Source organism: Pseudorasbora parva, chromosome 25 (genome assembly GCF_024679245.1).
Source record: "Pseudorasbora parva isolate DD20220531a chromosome 25, ASM2467924v1, whole genome shotgun sequence".
Taxonomy (NCBI): Eukaryota; Metazoa; Chordata; class Actinopteri; order Cypriniformes; family Gobionidae; genus Pseudorasbora; species Pseudorasbora parva.
Genome location: NC_090196.1, coordinates 24,277,677 through 24,293,769, shown reverse-complemented (window position 1 = coordinate 24,293,769; position 16,093 = coordinate 24,277,677). Strand labels below are relative to the sequence as shown.

Here is a 16,093-nt window from a genome sequence, read left to right as displayed (position 1 = left end):
TGGCTTGGTTTGTGCACTGCACTGTTATCTGTGGGACCATATATAGACAGGTGAGTGCCTTTCCAAATCATGGTCCAATTGACTTTAATCACTACAGGTGGACTCCAATCAAGTTGTAGAAACATCTCTAGGATGATTAGTGGAAACAGGATGTACCTGAGGTCAATTTTCAGTGTCAGTGTCAGTGGCTGTGAAATACTTATGTACATGTGATATTTTTTGTGTTTTATTTTTAATACATTTTCAAAAATGTTGAACTTCTTTAATGTTGTCATTTTGTGGTACTGTTTGTAGAACTGAAGGGAAAACATGATTTGAATCCATTTTGGCATGAGGCTGTAACAAAAAATGTGTAAAAAGTGAAGTGCTGTGAATACTTTCCAGATGCGCTGTATGAAGGACGCAATATGCCCTATTTAGGTAAGAAGAAAGCAGTTTGAAAGACTTCTGCAAGTCAGTTCTCTGAAAAGATCCAAAAACACTGATTTGTTTAAAAACAATAAAGCGCTAGTTTTGATAATCATTGGACTAGATATGAACGACCTTTATATGCAGACAGAAGAGAAAACTTGTCAAAACTGGCCTGCAGGTTTCTCTTCATGAATCAAACAATAGCCAACAGCACTATTCATTATTGATGGCTGAAATACAAATAACACTACACTTTCAGCTTGAAGTTGAACCAACAAACACCCGTTCCCTTAAGTACTGATGAGTCAGAGGAGACGTGTCGGAGAAAGGCTTTACATCATCAGATCTGTGCTCACAGAGTCGGCTGGTTTTTCTCTGACCTCAACCTCTATCATCCATGCCATCAGCACAGTGCAAACAAAAGTAAAAATGAATTTTCACTTTACAATTTCCGTAACTGGCAGTTCTTTGTTTACCACCAAACAGCGCACACTCTACGGCTGTGTTTACACTGCAATGCTTAATTGGTTAGTTCACCCAAAAATGTAATTTCTGTCATTAATTACTCACCCTCATGTCATTCCAAACCTGTAAGACCAGAACAAAAATTAAGATATTTTTTGATGAAATCTGAGCGCTCTCTGACACACAATAGATTGCAGTGTTATTACCACTTTCAAGGCACAGAAAGGAAGCCAAAACATCATTAAAAATAGTCCATGTGACTCCAGTGGTTCAACCTTAATGTCATGAAGCGATGAGAATTATTTTTGTGCACAAAAAACTAAATAATCATTCCCTTTAAGTCGGTCACACTCGTGTCATGTCAGGAAAGATATCTGAATTAGGTACTTGCTTGAGAGACCAATCTACTTCGACAGTAACTAAACGAGCATCTGGCGCTCTGCCCCGCAGTGTAGGTATAAATAAGGAAGCGTATGCAACAATTGACTATTTGAATAATGTCTTTACTACCTTTCAGGGACTTGAAATTGGTAATAACGTTGCAGTCTATGGGGGATCAGAAAGCTCTCGGGTTTCATCAAAAATATATATTAACATGTGTTCCGAAGATCCTTCCGAAATTCTTACAGGCTTGAAACAAAATGAGAGTGAGTAAATACTGACAGCAATTTCATTTTTGGGCGACCTTACCCTTTAATACATAAAATATCAAAATGTTTTGGCCTGCCTGTTTAAAGTCACTTTAGACACAGCTGAAATCCAATGTTTACATTATTTTCCACTCAAAATGATTGTCTGTGATCGCTTTACTATGCAGATGGTAGACCCTCTGTTTTTTGAATGGCTGTGTTATTAAAATTATTTAAATGATTCATGTCAGGTCGCCATGATTATTTGCCAGCCTGGACAAGATAACAACTGTCATATATGTAGGAGATAGCCAAATAGTGAAGCTTGTTGGTTTACTCCTAGCAAAGTTATAATGAAATATAATGTAGCTTTCAGTAGTGAAGCTGTTTTATGTTTTAATGGGAGACCGTGTGAAAATGGACTTTAAATGTTATACAGTGCAAGCTGCAGGTGAGTCTTCCATCAGCTTGCCTTCTGATTGGGTATTGTTTAATTTCACATAATAATCTCATGACCATGCTGGTGTTTGTCCTCGGGATTCCCCCACACAACATTAGTGAATATTCAACATGCGGGGGCCTCCGACGTTCTTCAAAGCAGAGTCAGTCACTCTTAACACACCTCACACCACAGGAAAATCTGATTAGATAAAGATAGTCTGGAAAACCATTAAATTAATAGTGACTTTACCTAGGATTGTCAGAAGGGGAAAAAATTGTCTCAATCTTTTAGATTATCTTTTGGGGTGTACACAGCATTATGTGGCAGAGGTTGAAAACCAGGACCTGAAAATGTCTGTGTCTGTGCAAATTCCTTTGTAAAGTTCCCACCTCAATAAAAAAGCTGCGAGCGAGCGCATACACACACATCTGCTTCATAATAAAAAGCTGTCTTTGTCAGCAAACCTGTCACCCTCGCCTTGCGGTGGCTTGCAATTCCAAGGTGAATCAGATATGCGCTCTTAGACGGAGGTCAGATATACAGATATCGGGTGTGTATCTGATTTAAAACCACATTTGTAAGTGGCTTAGATCAGATGTAATCAGATCTCTTGTAGATTGTCTTTACAGGTGTGCAACAAATTCCGATCTGTGTTATATGGGAATAAGAAATCTGATTGTTTTAAATCTGACTACATGTCGTCCTTTGCTTTTGCTATACCTTGCAGTGACAAGTGCACTTGTATGTATGTATGTATGTATACATGTATTACTAGCTAGACTGTAAATTACATTCTGTTAAATTTTAATGGTACCAATCAGTGTTGCCATGTTGACCTTAATGATTGGCTCAAAAACATCCATAGGATTCTTTTTTTTTCCCATGAACCGTCAGTTCACAATACTGACATCTTTCATAGCTTTTCCTTTTACTTCTCGCTTGACTAAACGTCACTGATTGTCCCAATCTCCAGCTGATGGAGATTTGAGTAGAAAACGAGGATATAACCTCATTATCCGAGGCGACGAAAAGCTATTGAGACTGATCCAACTGATCTATCTGTAACCATGAGAGTAAATTGAACTGTCCTGCTTCAGTAAGTTGATCAGGAAGTGTGTGCACAGTATACTAGTGTGTGTGTGTGTGTGTGTGTTCAGCGGGTTAGTGCCGGCTGAGAGGAGGTGTCTTTCCCTTTACGGTCACCCAAAGATGATGTCAGCATTATAACAGTCTGATAATTGAGTATTATAACAGTCTGAAAATGATGGGTGTGTATGGACTGTTTTTATTTAGCGCTTTCAACAGACCCATGGCCATAGAAAGCGCTTTACATCTTGCCTCACATTCACCCATTCACTCTCTCATTCATACACCGACAGCGGTGTCAGCCATGCAAGGCACCATCCAGCTCGTCGGGAGCAGCTGGGGTTAGGTGTCTTGCTTATGTCTTGCTCATTAGCAAGACTTCCTGTGTCCTCATAAACTGTAATGGGTAGGTTTAGGGTATTTAAATATGGAAAACATTGAGGTGTTAGGTCAATTCTAACTTGATCTCTGTTTGGTACCATAGTGAATGAACTGGACTTAGTGGGCTAAGCTAGAATGTCACCGCGTGTCAGAGCGATTAAGCGCACACGCTGAGACGAGAAAAGTATGTATCAACTCATTTTAGTTAAGAGAATAACATAGTTTAATATGAAAAAGTGGTGAAGTATCCCTTTAAGTAACTCTAGGATTGCTTATTGATTTCTGTGATTATTGTTGCATCATTTGGCACAAGCAATCGTTTTTGTGTCCTTTCCTAATGGTTCCCAAATCAATCATAAGCAAATTATACAAGATCTATATCACGCTGCATAATGCTTAGCAGTTACACTGAAGACCCATAAAATAGATTGGTATAGGACGGATGTGACTGGAAGAGCGAGATGGGGCTTTGATAACCCCTTCTCCCCACCCCTCCTCTTATTTATCTGTGTTGTAGCTAAACTGAGCGTGAACTGTAACTCATCTCTGGATGAAGTGATGTGCTTGGTCAACAGAGCACTAGAGCTATAGCACTTCCTCTCTGAGGTGATGCTCGTGTTGATTCCTCTCATTGTCAGCCACTTCATATCCTTATAAATAGTTAATGTGAACAAATGTATGAGATGCAGTTTTATCCTCAAAAACTCACACTGTTCTGTCATTTCTTATCTCAGTGAGCATCAAATGCTTTTCTATTTTTCAGCGGGTGATTATAAAAGGGGAGTGACTTGCGTTAATGGCTTCATTATAAGTTTTTGGATCATAAACTGTATAAACGATGATTGTATTATAATCTGTATACACTTGAACAACAGTATTCTTAATTAAAGTCTTAACTAGCTCTCGCCTGCTGTGAAATAAATGTTTCTAGAGCAGTTAGCATTTGCATGCTGAAGCTTGATGTGTTTGCTTTTGACAACGAGTCAGGAGGCATTTGATTGGATGTTTTTGATGTTGGCGGAATCAAACGGCCCATGGGTATTTAGTTTGTGAGGTCGAGTTGAGTCAAGTAGTCATTGAGTTTTGAGGTGGGCGAAGACCAAATGATAATTGGGCATTACGTTTTTGAGGTGGGTGGAGTCGGATGTATATCAGATGTTTGGTTTTGGAGGTGGGTGAAATAAATGACCTTTTTTTTAAAGATTTGTTTTAGTCAAAAGCCTATAATACGTGGATTAATTACTATTTGAGCACTTTCTCTTGATCGTTAGCATGTTTATGAATGAATGTTATTTCTTTGGTAAATATTAATTCTTAGCTATTGTATTTTATTCGTGGACCAAATGGATATTGTTTGATATTGTGTTTTGAGGTGGGTGGAGTCAAATGACCATTGGGTGTTCTATTTTGAGGTGGGTGGAGTCAAGATTACCATTGAGTGTTCATTTTTTTTAGGTTGGGTGCAGTCAAATGGTCATTAGATATTCTGTTTTTGAGGTTGGTTTGAGTCAAATGGCCCATAGACATTCAGTTCATGTGTTAATTGTTATTGAATTATTTTATTTTTTTGTAGTTCTCTTAAATTTTAAACCAGGAACAATTGTGTTTGAATTATATTTGGCCTTTGAGACCAGGGCTGCTTTGGGCTACTGCAGAATGTGTCATGCACTGCGGTGCACTGGGTGAAATATTGAGAAGTAGACATTTTAAAAGCAGGACGTGTTCAAGGAGCTGTCAGTTTTTGGAGAACCATAAAATGGGACAAAATACTGTTCCACCTCTCAGTTGTCATCAGGCGCAAGAACAGAGAAGTGCTCATAAATGATTCCAGACAAGAATAAAATGACACCCAAGAAAAAATGAAAGGATGTTGTTCATTGCAAAACCCTCAATTTGGTTTATTAAATATTTACAATATTTATTTAAATATAAGGCAATTAATACATGAGACTAAATGAGTTGAAATCCGAGTCAGAAATCGTCTGGTGTAAAAGTGGCTGTAACAGACAGACGGGGAATGTTGCTCTAACTCGTCATATCAGCTGACATACAATGTTTCTTTTTTTTGTTCTTATTTCCCCTATGTAGGTTCACTTTAAACTATAGACAGCTGTGGGGAGGAACAATTTTCTAGCCGTTTCCGCTTTGCTGCCCCCTGGGGCACATTGGAAACTGTCTGGAACAACAGTGTTTTGTCGTGTACAAAATACAGTAATTTCCTTGTCTTCAAACCCCTCGAATATGGCATTTTGGTTTACCATGAAAGTCTCTAAAGATTGAGGCTTTTTGCTCAAACTTCTTCAGCAATGAGACACAGCTTTTCTAAGAGGGTTGTATTTATAGACATGCGGTTCTGTTTTTCCTTTAATTTCTAATGCATCTAACAGCATTTAATTGCCGATATCCTTTGAAAAAGTCTGGCTGAACAAACTATTCAGAGGCAAAAAAAGACTGCAGATCCATCTTTTGTTTTTAAAGATGTCTGTGAAAACAACCACAGAATTTGATGAAAACCCAGAATATTTTGTTGCGTTATATTTATTTTCCATGGTGATTTTGTTTTATTAAAATAGTACAGATTTCAGCTCATTCTAGATCAAGAACAACACAGAAAAATCATCACATGGGTCACCTGTGATCAGAGAGCAACAGTCTCGCTTATCCATTTCATGCACGGCCTATCAATTTGTTAATGTTTGAACATTGTGTCTTATAATTGGCTTTCAGGAGCTGAATGTGGGGGAGTCTATAGTTGGCAAGCTGCCTCCAAATGCCAGTAGGATTTTGTCTGGAGATAAAGCTCACCTGCTGCTTGCTCTCTAATCAACCGACTGGTTGTGTGGTGCGCTAGATAGCTCAGTTCACCTGCAACCTTTTAGTAACCTGTAAAGGGAGACTCTGATATGGGAACTTCACAATTCTGCTGGTTTTAACATTCACACAGGTACACGGACAATCACAGACAGAGTCACAGACGGTTATCTTGTTTTAAAATAGATAGGTACGCTGAATCAGATATTGGATTGCAAATCCGCATGGTTTTTGATGTTACTTTGATCCCAAGAAATGCATTAAAGAGATCATGAAATCCAAATTAGACTAGTTTAAAATTGGCTTTCTGTTCTTTGTAATCTCTCTTCTTTTCATTTATTTCAGTAATCGCTGTTCTCTCACTGCTGAGGATCTCAACAGACAGTGGCTGAAGCCGGACCCTAATTTAAGTCCCACAATTTACCACACCAAAGGTTTCCTCTATTACCTCAACAGCATAGGCAGGACTCCTCTGGTAAGTTTCCATTAAATCTCGCTGCACTGTAACTGACCTATTGAATCCTAAAGTTCCACGAGGGTCTCGCCGGAAATTGCTCCATGATCTTGGAGCTTTCCGACTCTAGATGCAGGTCAGGGGCGACCAAAGCCATAAATGTGTGTGGGTACAAACGATTTGGATATTAGACCATGCAGACTGAAGAATGAGGCCTGTGTGGATTTCTGCACTTTAGTGTTGATCAAAAAAACAATGCAATTTGAAATAACAAATTTTATGAAATTGATTAAATTAACCATATTACAAGTAATGAAATCATGTCAGAAAGACTGACTTAAATGTGACTAATTAAGATGCATTTTTAAGAAGAGTAGATATATTATAATTTCTCCTTACTTACAAAGATTTAGTTTTAGATTTAGTTAATAAATGATTTATTTGCTTCAACCAACTGATAAATTGAAACCAGGGCTGTCACACAAAAAAAAAAAATCCTTATCATTTTTCCTTATCACTTGCTTAATTCCTAAATGTCAGGGTTTGAACAAATCCTGAATGAAACTGTTTTTTGATAGAATCAGGTGAGTAGATGAGTAAACTGCTCATAAAGACCTTTTTCCTAATTTGAACTAAGAATCAACATTTTGAACAAATCAGTTATTTGAATGATTCAATGACTGAATGAAGCAGTCACTTTTTTCTTTTCCGAATTAAAAGAAAGGTTCAAATGACTCACTCATAGAGTCACTTGTTTTGTTCCTGAATTAATCTGCATTTTAAGTTAACCAATTATTCAATAATACAACTGATAAAAACGGTTTTGAATGTCTTAATAAAGTCACCACTGCCACCTATTGCCATAACTGTCTATCCTGCAGAAAGTGTCAGAGTTTTAGGTGACCTCTAGTTTGTGTTTCCTAACAAAATTAAGAGCTTTTTTATTTTTAGTCAGGCCTATTCATAGTCTTGTCCTGTGCCTTTGAGCCTCTTCTGATGCTGTTAAAGCACTGAAGAATAGCATCTATCTTTACCTTCGTCCCTTTACACCCCCTGTCCTTTAAGAGGCTTCTCGGGAAATGGAGTAATGGACCCATTGCCCTATCTATGCAAGTCAGAAGGAAAAAAAGAAAAAATAAGGATGTTCACCAGCACTTTTGACTGGTAGTGGTCAAATGAACGTTGTCATTTCTCCAAAACCTACAATGGGAAAAATGTGACTTGTGCAGTTAATGAATGAGGATGGAGTCCTCTTGTTGAGTCTGTACAAAAAGCTGACATGCATCACTATTCACTGTCTCCAATTAGCAGCCACAGTGTCAAGAGACAAAATTTGAGTTAGTCTAAACTCAATGCATTGTCTAGCGTTGTATTCACCTCATTGTACGCATATGTGTCGTGTCACAAGATTAATTATGTTTCGCTCTTCCTAAAGTTAACGCTGTGTTGCGGTCATGTCAGTAAAGCTAAAAAAGAACCTTTGTTTCCACCTGGTGTTTGAACTCATTGTCCTTGGCTGTTATTCATGCACAAATACAACACAATTTTGCCATTTCGCTCTCTATCTTTTGAAAAACTGCTGTGTTATCACGTCCCACAGGTGTTTTGCGATTACCACGGTCACTCCAGGAAAAAGAATGTGTTTCTGTATGGCTGCAGTATGAAGGAAACCCTGTGGCAGTCTGGATCTCCCATTAACACTGCCTCCCTGAAAGAAGACCCGGGATACAGGGTACGCTTACTACCTATACCTTATTCATGAAAAGTTCTCTTTAGGGTGTGTTGACACATGGCAGTTTAGTTTCATTAAAAACGATTGCTATGTTAATGTGGTTAATTTGAATAAATGTGAACAATGATATCCAAACCCTAGGGCGACCCAAACATTTTTTTTGCGGTTTTCATTTGGTCTGCTTCCAAACAAACTCTGGTGCAGTTTGAATGAAATTTAAACCCAACATGGACCAACGACATGTAAAAGAACCAAAGACTGAATGATGAGACCCTAAAAAAGACTGCCTCATAGTCATGATGTTGCCCATCACAGTTCTGTACAGGCCTCAGAACTGCATCTCCTCACAGCAGATCTTCATTTGTGTTTGTGACAGAGGGATTCCTACCATTGTTTTGACCCCTTTACACATATTTTAAGCTCTTCACGAGTTTTCAGCTGGTCAAAACACCATCATGTTGGCTATGCACATACAGCACACAGCATTGTTTTGCATGTTCATTAAGTTCTGTCTCAAGGCAGTAGGTCATAAAAGCCGACCAAGTTGTGAACATATCCCAATGCCTTTAGGTTTAGTATCTTTAAGTTTGGGTTAAAAATGGCAATTTGAACATGGACCAGGACTAAATGTATTTTTATCCGAACCAAACAAACCAAGCGAACCAAACCAAAAGTGTGAATACACCCATAATATCTCAAATGTATCTCTTGGATGATAATAAGATAAAAATGGAAAAAGTGGTACATTTCTGTTAAGATTTGCCAAGATACTAGCCTGGTTAAAACCAGACCATTCTCAGCAGTAACTGAGTTACAGTCTGGCAAAGCTTCATAGACAAATCATTTCCAAAGGGGCGTCACCAACCGACGATAACATATGCAGAGCGATGAAGAAACATCTGAGACTGATGTCAATTTGGGTTTTGAGGAAGACGTTGCAGTGGCTTCTGAGGACTTTTTTCCGTTTTGTGTTAAAGAAATATGATAATAGCTGGTGTCCACCGCCACTCCGTCAACATTTTTGCAACATTTGGAAAACCTAATAGCATTTCAGACCGACTGAAACATCTCGGATTGACGGTCGAACAGAAAACTCTAACTCTAGAATCAAGCTCTGATCGCATTTGCCCCCGTTGTAAGGCATTTACTTTGCGATTAGAACGCGATTTGCAATATTTTGAAAATAAAATAATATTGAGTAGTCTTTGGAAAATTGTGTCTCACAAACTTCAACAAATTGTCATTTCAGATGTCTTAGAAAATGTTCAGACTTGAGCATAGTTACGCTAGTTATTTATTTACAATTATTTAACATATGTACATGACTATTAGATCTAGTGTGAGGAAATAAGCACAGAAAGGCCAGATCCAGAGCTGCTGTGTGGTGTTAGCACATGATCACACTCCCCATCCTCCTCATCAAAGTAGCCGGTGTAATCCACATCTGGTAGCCGAGTGTTGTTTCTTTGCTCGGGTAAAAAAAAAAAAAAGGAAAGGTTTAAATCGTTTAAAACAAACGCGATAGCTGATTCAAACGAGTGATGTTTCACGGCGGCATCATGCTTCACCCTTCACTGTCACTGCGCTGTCGTCATCATGTAAAGCCCGTCCCAAAGTTTCTGATTGGTGCTGCTATTTCGACGGATTAGAAATGGGTTTGAATGAGCTCTTTGCCAGACTTCTTACAGAGCAAATCTAAATTTGCCGGAAGTGGTCTGGGTTTTCCCAGCCTACCAAGATACCAGTCTATGATCAAAAAATTTGGGGTCAGTAATATTTTTTACAATGTTTTTTAAAAGAAATCTCTAATGCTCACCGAGCCTGAATTTATTTGATCGTATATGCAGTAAAATAGTAAAAAAGTTATATAATAATATATTTTAACATTGTAACAATGTAAAAGCAGCGATTACATCTGTCTTGAGTCTTACATGATCCATAACTTTTGATCAATTAAATACATTTCTTTAATACAAATATTAAGTCTTTAAGAAAACTGACCGAAACGTGTGTGAGTGTGTGTGTGTGTAGGTAGGTACTGTATGTTTGCATTTTTATTGTTCCTATTTTAAGAGAAACATCTGAAATAAAGTTGATTTGTCAGTTTTACAAAACTGAGGTCTCAATTACATCTTCTGAGCAATGAAAAAGCAGCCTTGCAGCAATACAATTCAGCTTCCCTCTAAACTATTTTTGGCCTTACAGAAAGAGCCAACAATGCATTATATGATTTATCATCTTTATTTTTTTTGTAATATAGTATATCCAATTATACAGTGAGAATGACTTTATTGTCTGACTTATTGTTTTCTGATTGGCATGGTTGTCTCCATCCTGCATGAAACTTTTTTGTTTGTGAGCCAGTGTTTGAAGTGTAGTGCCCAAGGAAGTTTCTCCCCAACATGCAGGCTGAGACGAATTGAGTTAAAGGGCAATTTAAAGGCGTATGTAAATCTGTGGAATCTGTAATGTGAAAAATATGGCGTCGCTAGCTGTCTGTCTGTCTGATGTCTGCCATCTATGCAAAGAAGTCTCTTGAGCTAAATATACTCAAAACTAAGAACAGGGGAATAAAAATGCAAATACAATGAAATACATGGTTCTTTTTCAAACTGTATACATTGTTTGTATTGACAGACCATCGCAAAAACTCTGGACAGAATAGCCCCTGCGTTTTCCTTCAACAACTGCAACTATCTGGTGGAGAAGTCTCGGGCATCCACAGCTCGTGTGGTCGTTTGGAGGGAGATCGGTGTTCTCCGAAGCTACACCATGGAAAGCACTTACAACGGCTGCAATCAGGGCATCTACAAGGTTAGCCATTTTAGATGAAAGGGCCGAATACACTATTTTACTTTTCTCCTATTTGTAGTTTTGATAAACGTCAGAGGGTTCACTTACCGGTTGCATCACTTTTGTTTGCACAACTTTAGCGCTAAGATCACCATCTCATTCACTAATGAGAATCAAGTGAAGGATAAGAGTATTATAAGCTGCCATATATCGAGACATACAGTACAGCCAAACACATTTTCAAACAATCTAACTTTAAAGGGAACACAAAAAAATCGATCATCATTTACTCGCCCTTTAGTTGTTCTAAATCAGAAGGAGTTTCTTTGTTCTGTTGAACACAAAAGAGTAACCAAAAGAAAGCCAAAGAGTTTCTGATCCCCATTAGTCTCAGCCTCAGACATCACGCCCACGGACCGTTGGCTGAATGTCTGATGCATACTGAAACACTTAAGGTTTCTGTCATCATCTGATTCGAATTGGTTGAATTCTACAGGATGTCCACGAGACATCAGAGTTGCGTTCTTTAACAGCCTATCTGGAAACAAATTCCGTGACTCCAATCTCCCTCGTGGAAGAAGAACGGTGTCATGTTTATAACTGACAATGAGCACTTACCAGGATTAACTAAACACTGGATGTGAAGATCACGGCTCCATTTTGCAGTAAATGTGCACAACGTGCATTAATTAATCATTTAGAGATGCGCAGTGGTCTGTTACTGCAGGGACATCAACTTTACATTTTCATGCCCCTTAACATGATGCGGAACAAAGCAACAAAACTGTGATTGGTTACATCGCATCAGTTAAACGTCCAGACCTTCCTTCTGTCAGTCTGAAGGTCCGGCTACACAACACTAGGTCCCCATTGACTTCCATAGTTTTTTTTTTTTTTTTCATACTATGGAAGTCAGTGGGGACCAGGAATTGTTTTGGCTACCCACATTCTTCCAAATATCTTTTTTTGTGTTCAACAGAACATGGACTCATACAGGTTCAGAACAACTTGAGGCAACTTTTTGGGTGAACTATCTTTTTAATGTGGCTGAAACATAGCACACTCCATTTTTAAGCAGATTAGCTGCAAGCGCCTAGCTTATATCTGACCTTCTTTTCATCCCTTGGCATTCTCCATCTGGCCTTCCCACTGCCGTCCTCTTCTCTAATGATGCCGTCTGAGGGACCATCCCTCATTTTCCCAGGTATTCATTATCCACTCATCCTCTCCCCATTTACAAGTTTAATAATCATTCATTAACCTGCTTATTTAGCCACATGCGGTTTCAGATCTTAGCCTATATTCCTGCATATTAGCTTCCCTGAGAATTAACTAGGAGACTATTTTGTTTACTTTTCATTTCCACTTTAATGCAGAGTTTTTACCTAGTTTGGTACCAGATATAGTATAAGCGTATGGAACAAATATATGCATCATGATTGTACTGCTAATTTGATATTTGTTAATGAAACAAGATCTTGACAAATTGTACAAGTGGATAGATAGTAGCTATAGAAGATAGCTCCCTGGGGATGTTACCCAAGATGGCCACCAAATGAACTGACTGGCCTTAAAAGGACTTGGTTTGGTACTCAGCTAGCTTAGCAGACAGTAATGTTGTACAGGCCAAACTTGGTAATATTAGCAATACTGGCAGATGGTATTTAGTCAAAGTAGAGTGACTCTAACGCTGTGACATTTGCGAACGTTCTGGGAGGTCTGGCAGCCCTTTAATAAAGGACGGGGTGCCGAATTACTCTTGACCAGGGACTATACCTCTAAAGGTTCTGCAAGTAAGAAAAATGTTTTCGGAAAGTGCTAATGGTTGAAGAATAATGTCTGATAGGAGAATGTCAGCTCTTGAGGGAGATGTTTTATTAAGTTTAAGTCCTTATTTCCTGTCAAAATTGGACTTGTAACTCAAATAAAACAGACAAGATCTGTGGCAGCTAGTAGGTGGACAGGTGAGAACAGCCCCTTTCTTTCTCAAAAAGACATGATGGACTAACAACACCTTAGATTTATCCATCCATAATTGTTTACCATCCAAGTTTTGTTATTTTGCTCCATCTACTGTTTTTTTCTTACGTGTCAGTGTTAGATCTTCTCTGGCTTTCTTCCTAAAAGTTTGGAATCTTCTCTTGACTGTTGATATTTAGTTTGTTCTGTTGAATGAAGTTGCCAGCCGAGCACCAGTCAGAGGTCTGTTTCTCAGACTAGAGACTCTGATGTACTCCTCATCTTGTTGTTGTGCATCTGGAACGTCCATGTCTCTCACTGTGCTGGTTAGATCCACTGTGCTTTATTCTTTCAAGGCAGTATTGTGTGGAACAGCCTCTCTCTCCCAAAAAAAATACTGTTTCTGGAAAAATGTGTTTATGTACTCAATACTTCAGCAGCTAAATAGACACTGTATTGATGTTTCAATACTACTTTAATATATAACATAAAATGTGTATATCCATTAATATATAATAATAATAACAAATAAATACACGCACACACACTGGTTTGTCAAGTCTAATTTTATGAACAGATTTCAAATTAAAAAAATGTAATATAATTAACATACATTTAATTTGATATTTATTCCATTATAATTAATGTTTGATATATTTATATGTATAAATGTATATATTTTTATTGAATGACAACTACACATAATTTGACGTTGTGTTTGCGAACCTATCCGAATGGCCAATGTCAGAGTATACCGAATCCCTGTTGGTGTCTGAAGAGCGTGTCGGACAATATGCAGGACGCATGAGCTTCTAAATGTGTATAGATTTGGACTAATGGATCAGAAAATCAGACATTTCATTACGAGCGGCGCACACAAGTGCAGCTGGCAGGCCAGATGTTTTGGTACATGTACTTTTAGCAATGGGCGGCAGCCCGAGAGTATCTTGATTAAAAAGTCTGTACTAATATTCACTGCCGATGTCAGGAACCTGGCAGACCATTAGACTGTGGAGCCAATTCAAGTGGGCCCTCTCCGGGTCCTTTAATGTGAGCGAGACGAGAGTGGAAACGTTAAAAAAAGAGGGAGAGAAAAGAGTGGGGAATGGATAGAAACACTCCCTCTGTTCACAGCTAATTCATGCCAATTAGCAGCTCAGACAAGCTCTGGGATTCGGGAATGGAGCGAAGCTTAATTACGTTCTCAGTCAGTAAATCAGAGCCTGGGTCATTCGGAGTAACGCTCTCTCTGAAATGTCATCACTGCCTAGTGGAATCCCTGATCTATGGAAGCTTGTTTCCACCAAAGAATAAAAAATAAATAAGGTAATTGTGACATTTATTTCACAATTCTGACCTTTTTCACACAATTGCGAGTTTATATCTCGCACTTCTGACTTGCAATTGTGAGTTGTAAAGTCAGAAGTGCGAGATATAAATGTGCAATTGTGTGTTATGACGTGAGAATTGTGAGATATATGATGCGACTCAAATGCCACTGTATATTACACAATTCTGAATGTATAACTCGCAACTGAAAAATTCTGACTTTATAAAACGCACTTGCAAGTTTATATCATGCAGTTCTGAGAAGAATTTGCGAAACCCACAAATGTGAGAAAATAGTTAAGAATTGTGAGATAAAAAATTGCAATTACCTTTTTTATTTTTTATTCAGTGGCGGAAACGAGCTTCCATACTGATCAGATACATAGCTACAGCTGTGCCATAAAAGAAACATTGCGACAAATCTGAGTTTCAGGGGGCGGTGCCGATGAATAACGCTTGTTTTTGAATACTTTGATGGACAAGTAACATTACCAAATCACTCAGCTGTTAAACAACATCACCTGTGGTTGTTGATTCCATGAATTCCGTGAGTGTGGGACCCCGGCAAGCATTATTTCTCTAGACCGAAAATGAAGTGAAACTTATCCATTTTCCCAGATTGCCAATGACACCGGTAGGACCTTTTCTGACGTTCTCCAACTCAAAGCAGAGGTGTCTTTTGCCAAACGAAGGATAATCTTCAAAAGGAATCTCATTTGCATCACAAAGACGGCACCTTTAATCACCTTAGCTTTGCAATTTCAGGCTGCCGAATGAAATTCCCCCCTTCCTTTCCTTTGCACTTCTTTTCTCTTCTAAACTTAATCAGCTATTGTCGTTTTTTGAGGAAACACGTGGATTAAGATAAACGAGAGGCTTGATGAAATTGGTACAAAGTTCCTTTAATTAAGTATGCAGAGTGCTACATTCTGATTAGGTTCAATTTAGTCGCAGCTGGGATAAACACTTTTGTCTCGAAACGAAACTGTGAAGCAAAGTTTCGTTTAGCAAAGAATTTAGCTTAGTGAGTCCTACAGGGAGTTTGCAGCAACCCGTGGAACATTTTTTAATGGGTAATTTATCGCCTCATCTTAAAATCGACATGTGATAGGCTGTTAATACTGTGATTCAATGTCAGATGTTTAGACTTGGTAGTTTGTTAGTTTGAAGGTTGGAGAAACTTTAAAAACCGAGCTTCAGTGCTGACATTACTTTTCATTTCATGAAATAAAAAATATATAAACAGCATTTTGTTAAGAAATATTTTAGTAGCTTGTTTTGGTGAGCCTTCATCCATTTTTCAGAATTTACACTCTTAAGCATGTAAACTAAAAAACAAAACAAAAAGAAATAATGCTATACAAAAACTAACTCGCTACATTTTTATGTCTATATGTGAATGATTTATCAGTGCACATTAGTCCACATAAATCTTCAGTTTGTTCATAATTTCATAATGTTTCATCATCTGAAGCAAAATTCTCCTGTAGTCATTAATTTTATCCCTTGTTCACCAAAATTACATATTTAAACGTTTTTCCTTAAAAAAAGTTTTCATTCCTTGAAATAGCTTGAATGTAACTGCTCCTTTGCCTCAGTTA

General features: G+C 38.1%; 1 protein-coding gene across 3 annotated transcripts in view; it reads left to right on the top strand.

The window, feature by feature from the left end:
• LOC137065088 (cytosolic carboxypeptidase 4) overlaps positions 1–16,093 on the top strand; it is a 217,664-nt gene that overhangs the window by 165,200 nt on the left and 36,371 nt on the right. For all 3 annotated transcript variants that reach the window (XM_067436651.1, XM_067436653.1, XM_067436652.1), the window contains exons 20-22: positions 6,571–6,700; positions 8,280–8,411; positions 11,049–11,225. In XM_067436651.1, coding sequence (XP_067292752.1) covers positions 6,571–6,700; positions 8,280–8,411; positions 11,049–11,225 — 439 coding nt within the window. The remainder of the gene's footprint in view (positions 1–6,570; positions 6,701–8,279; positions 8,412–11,048; positions 11,226–16,093) is intronic.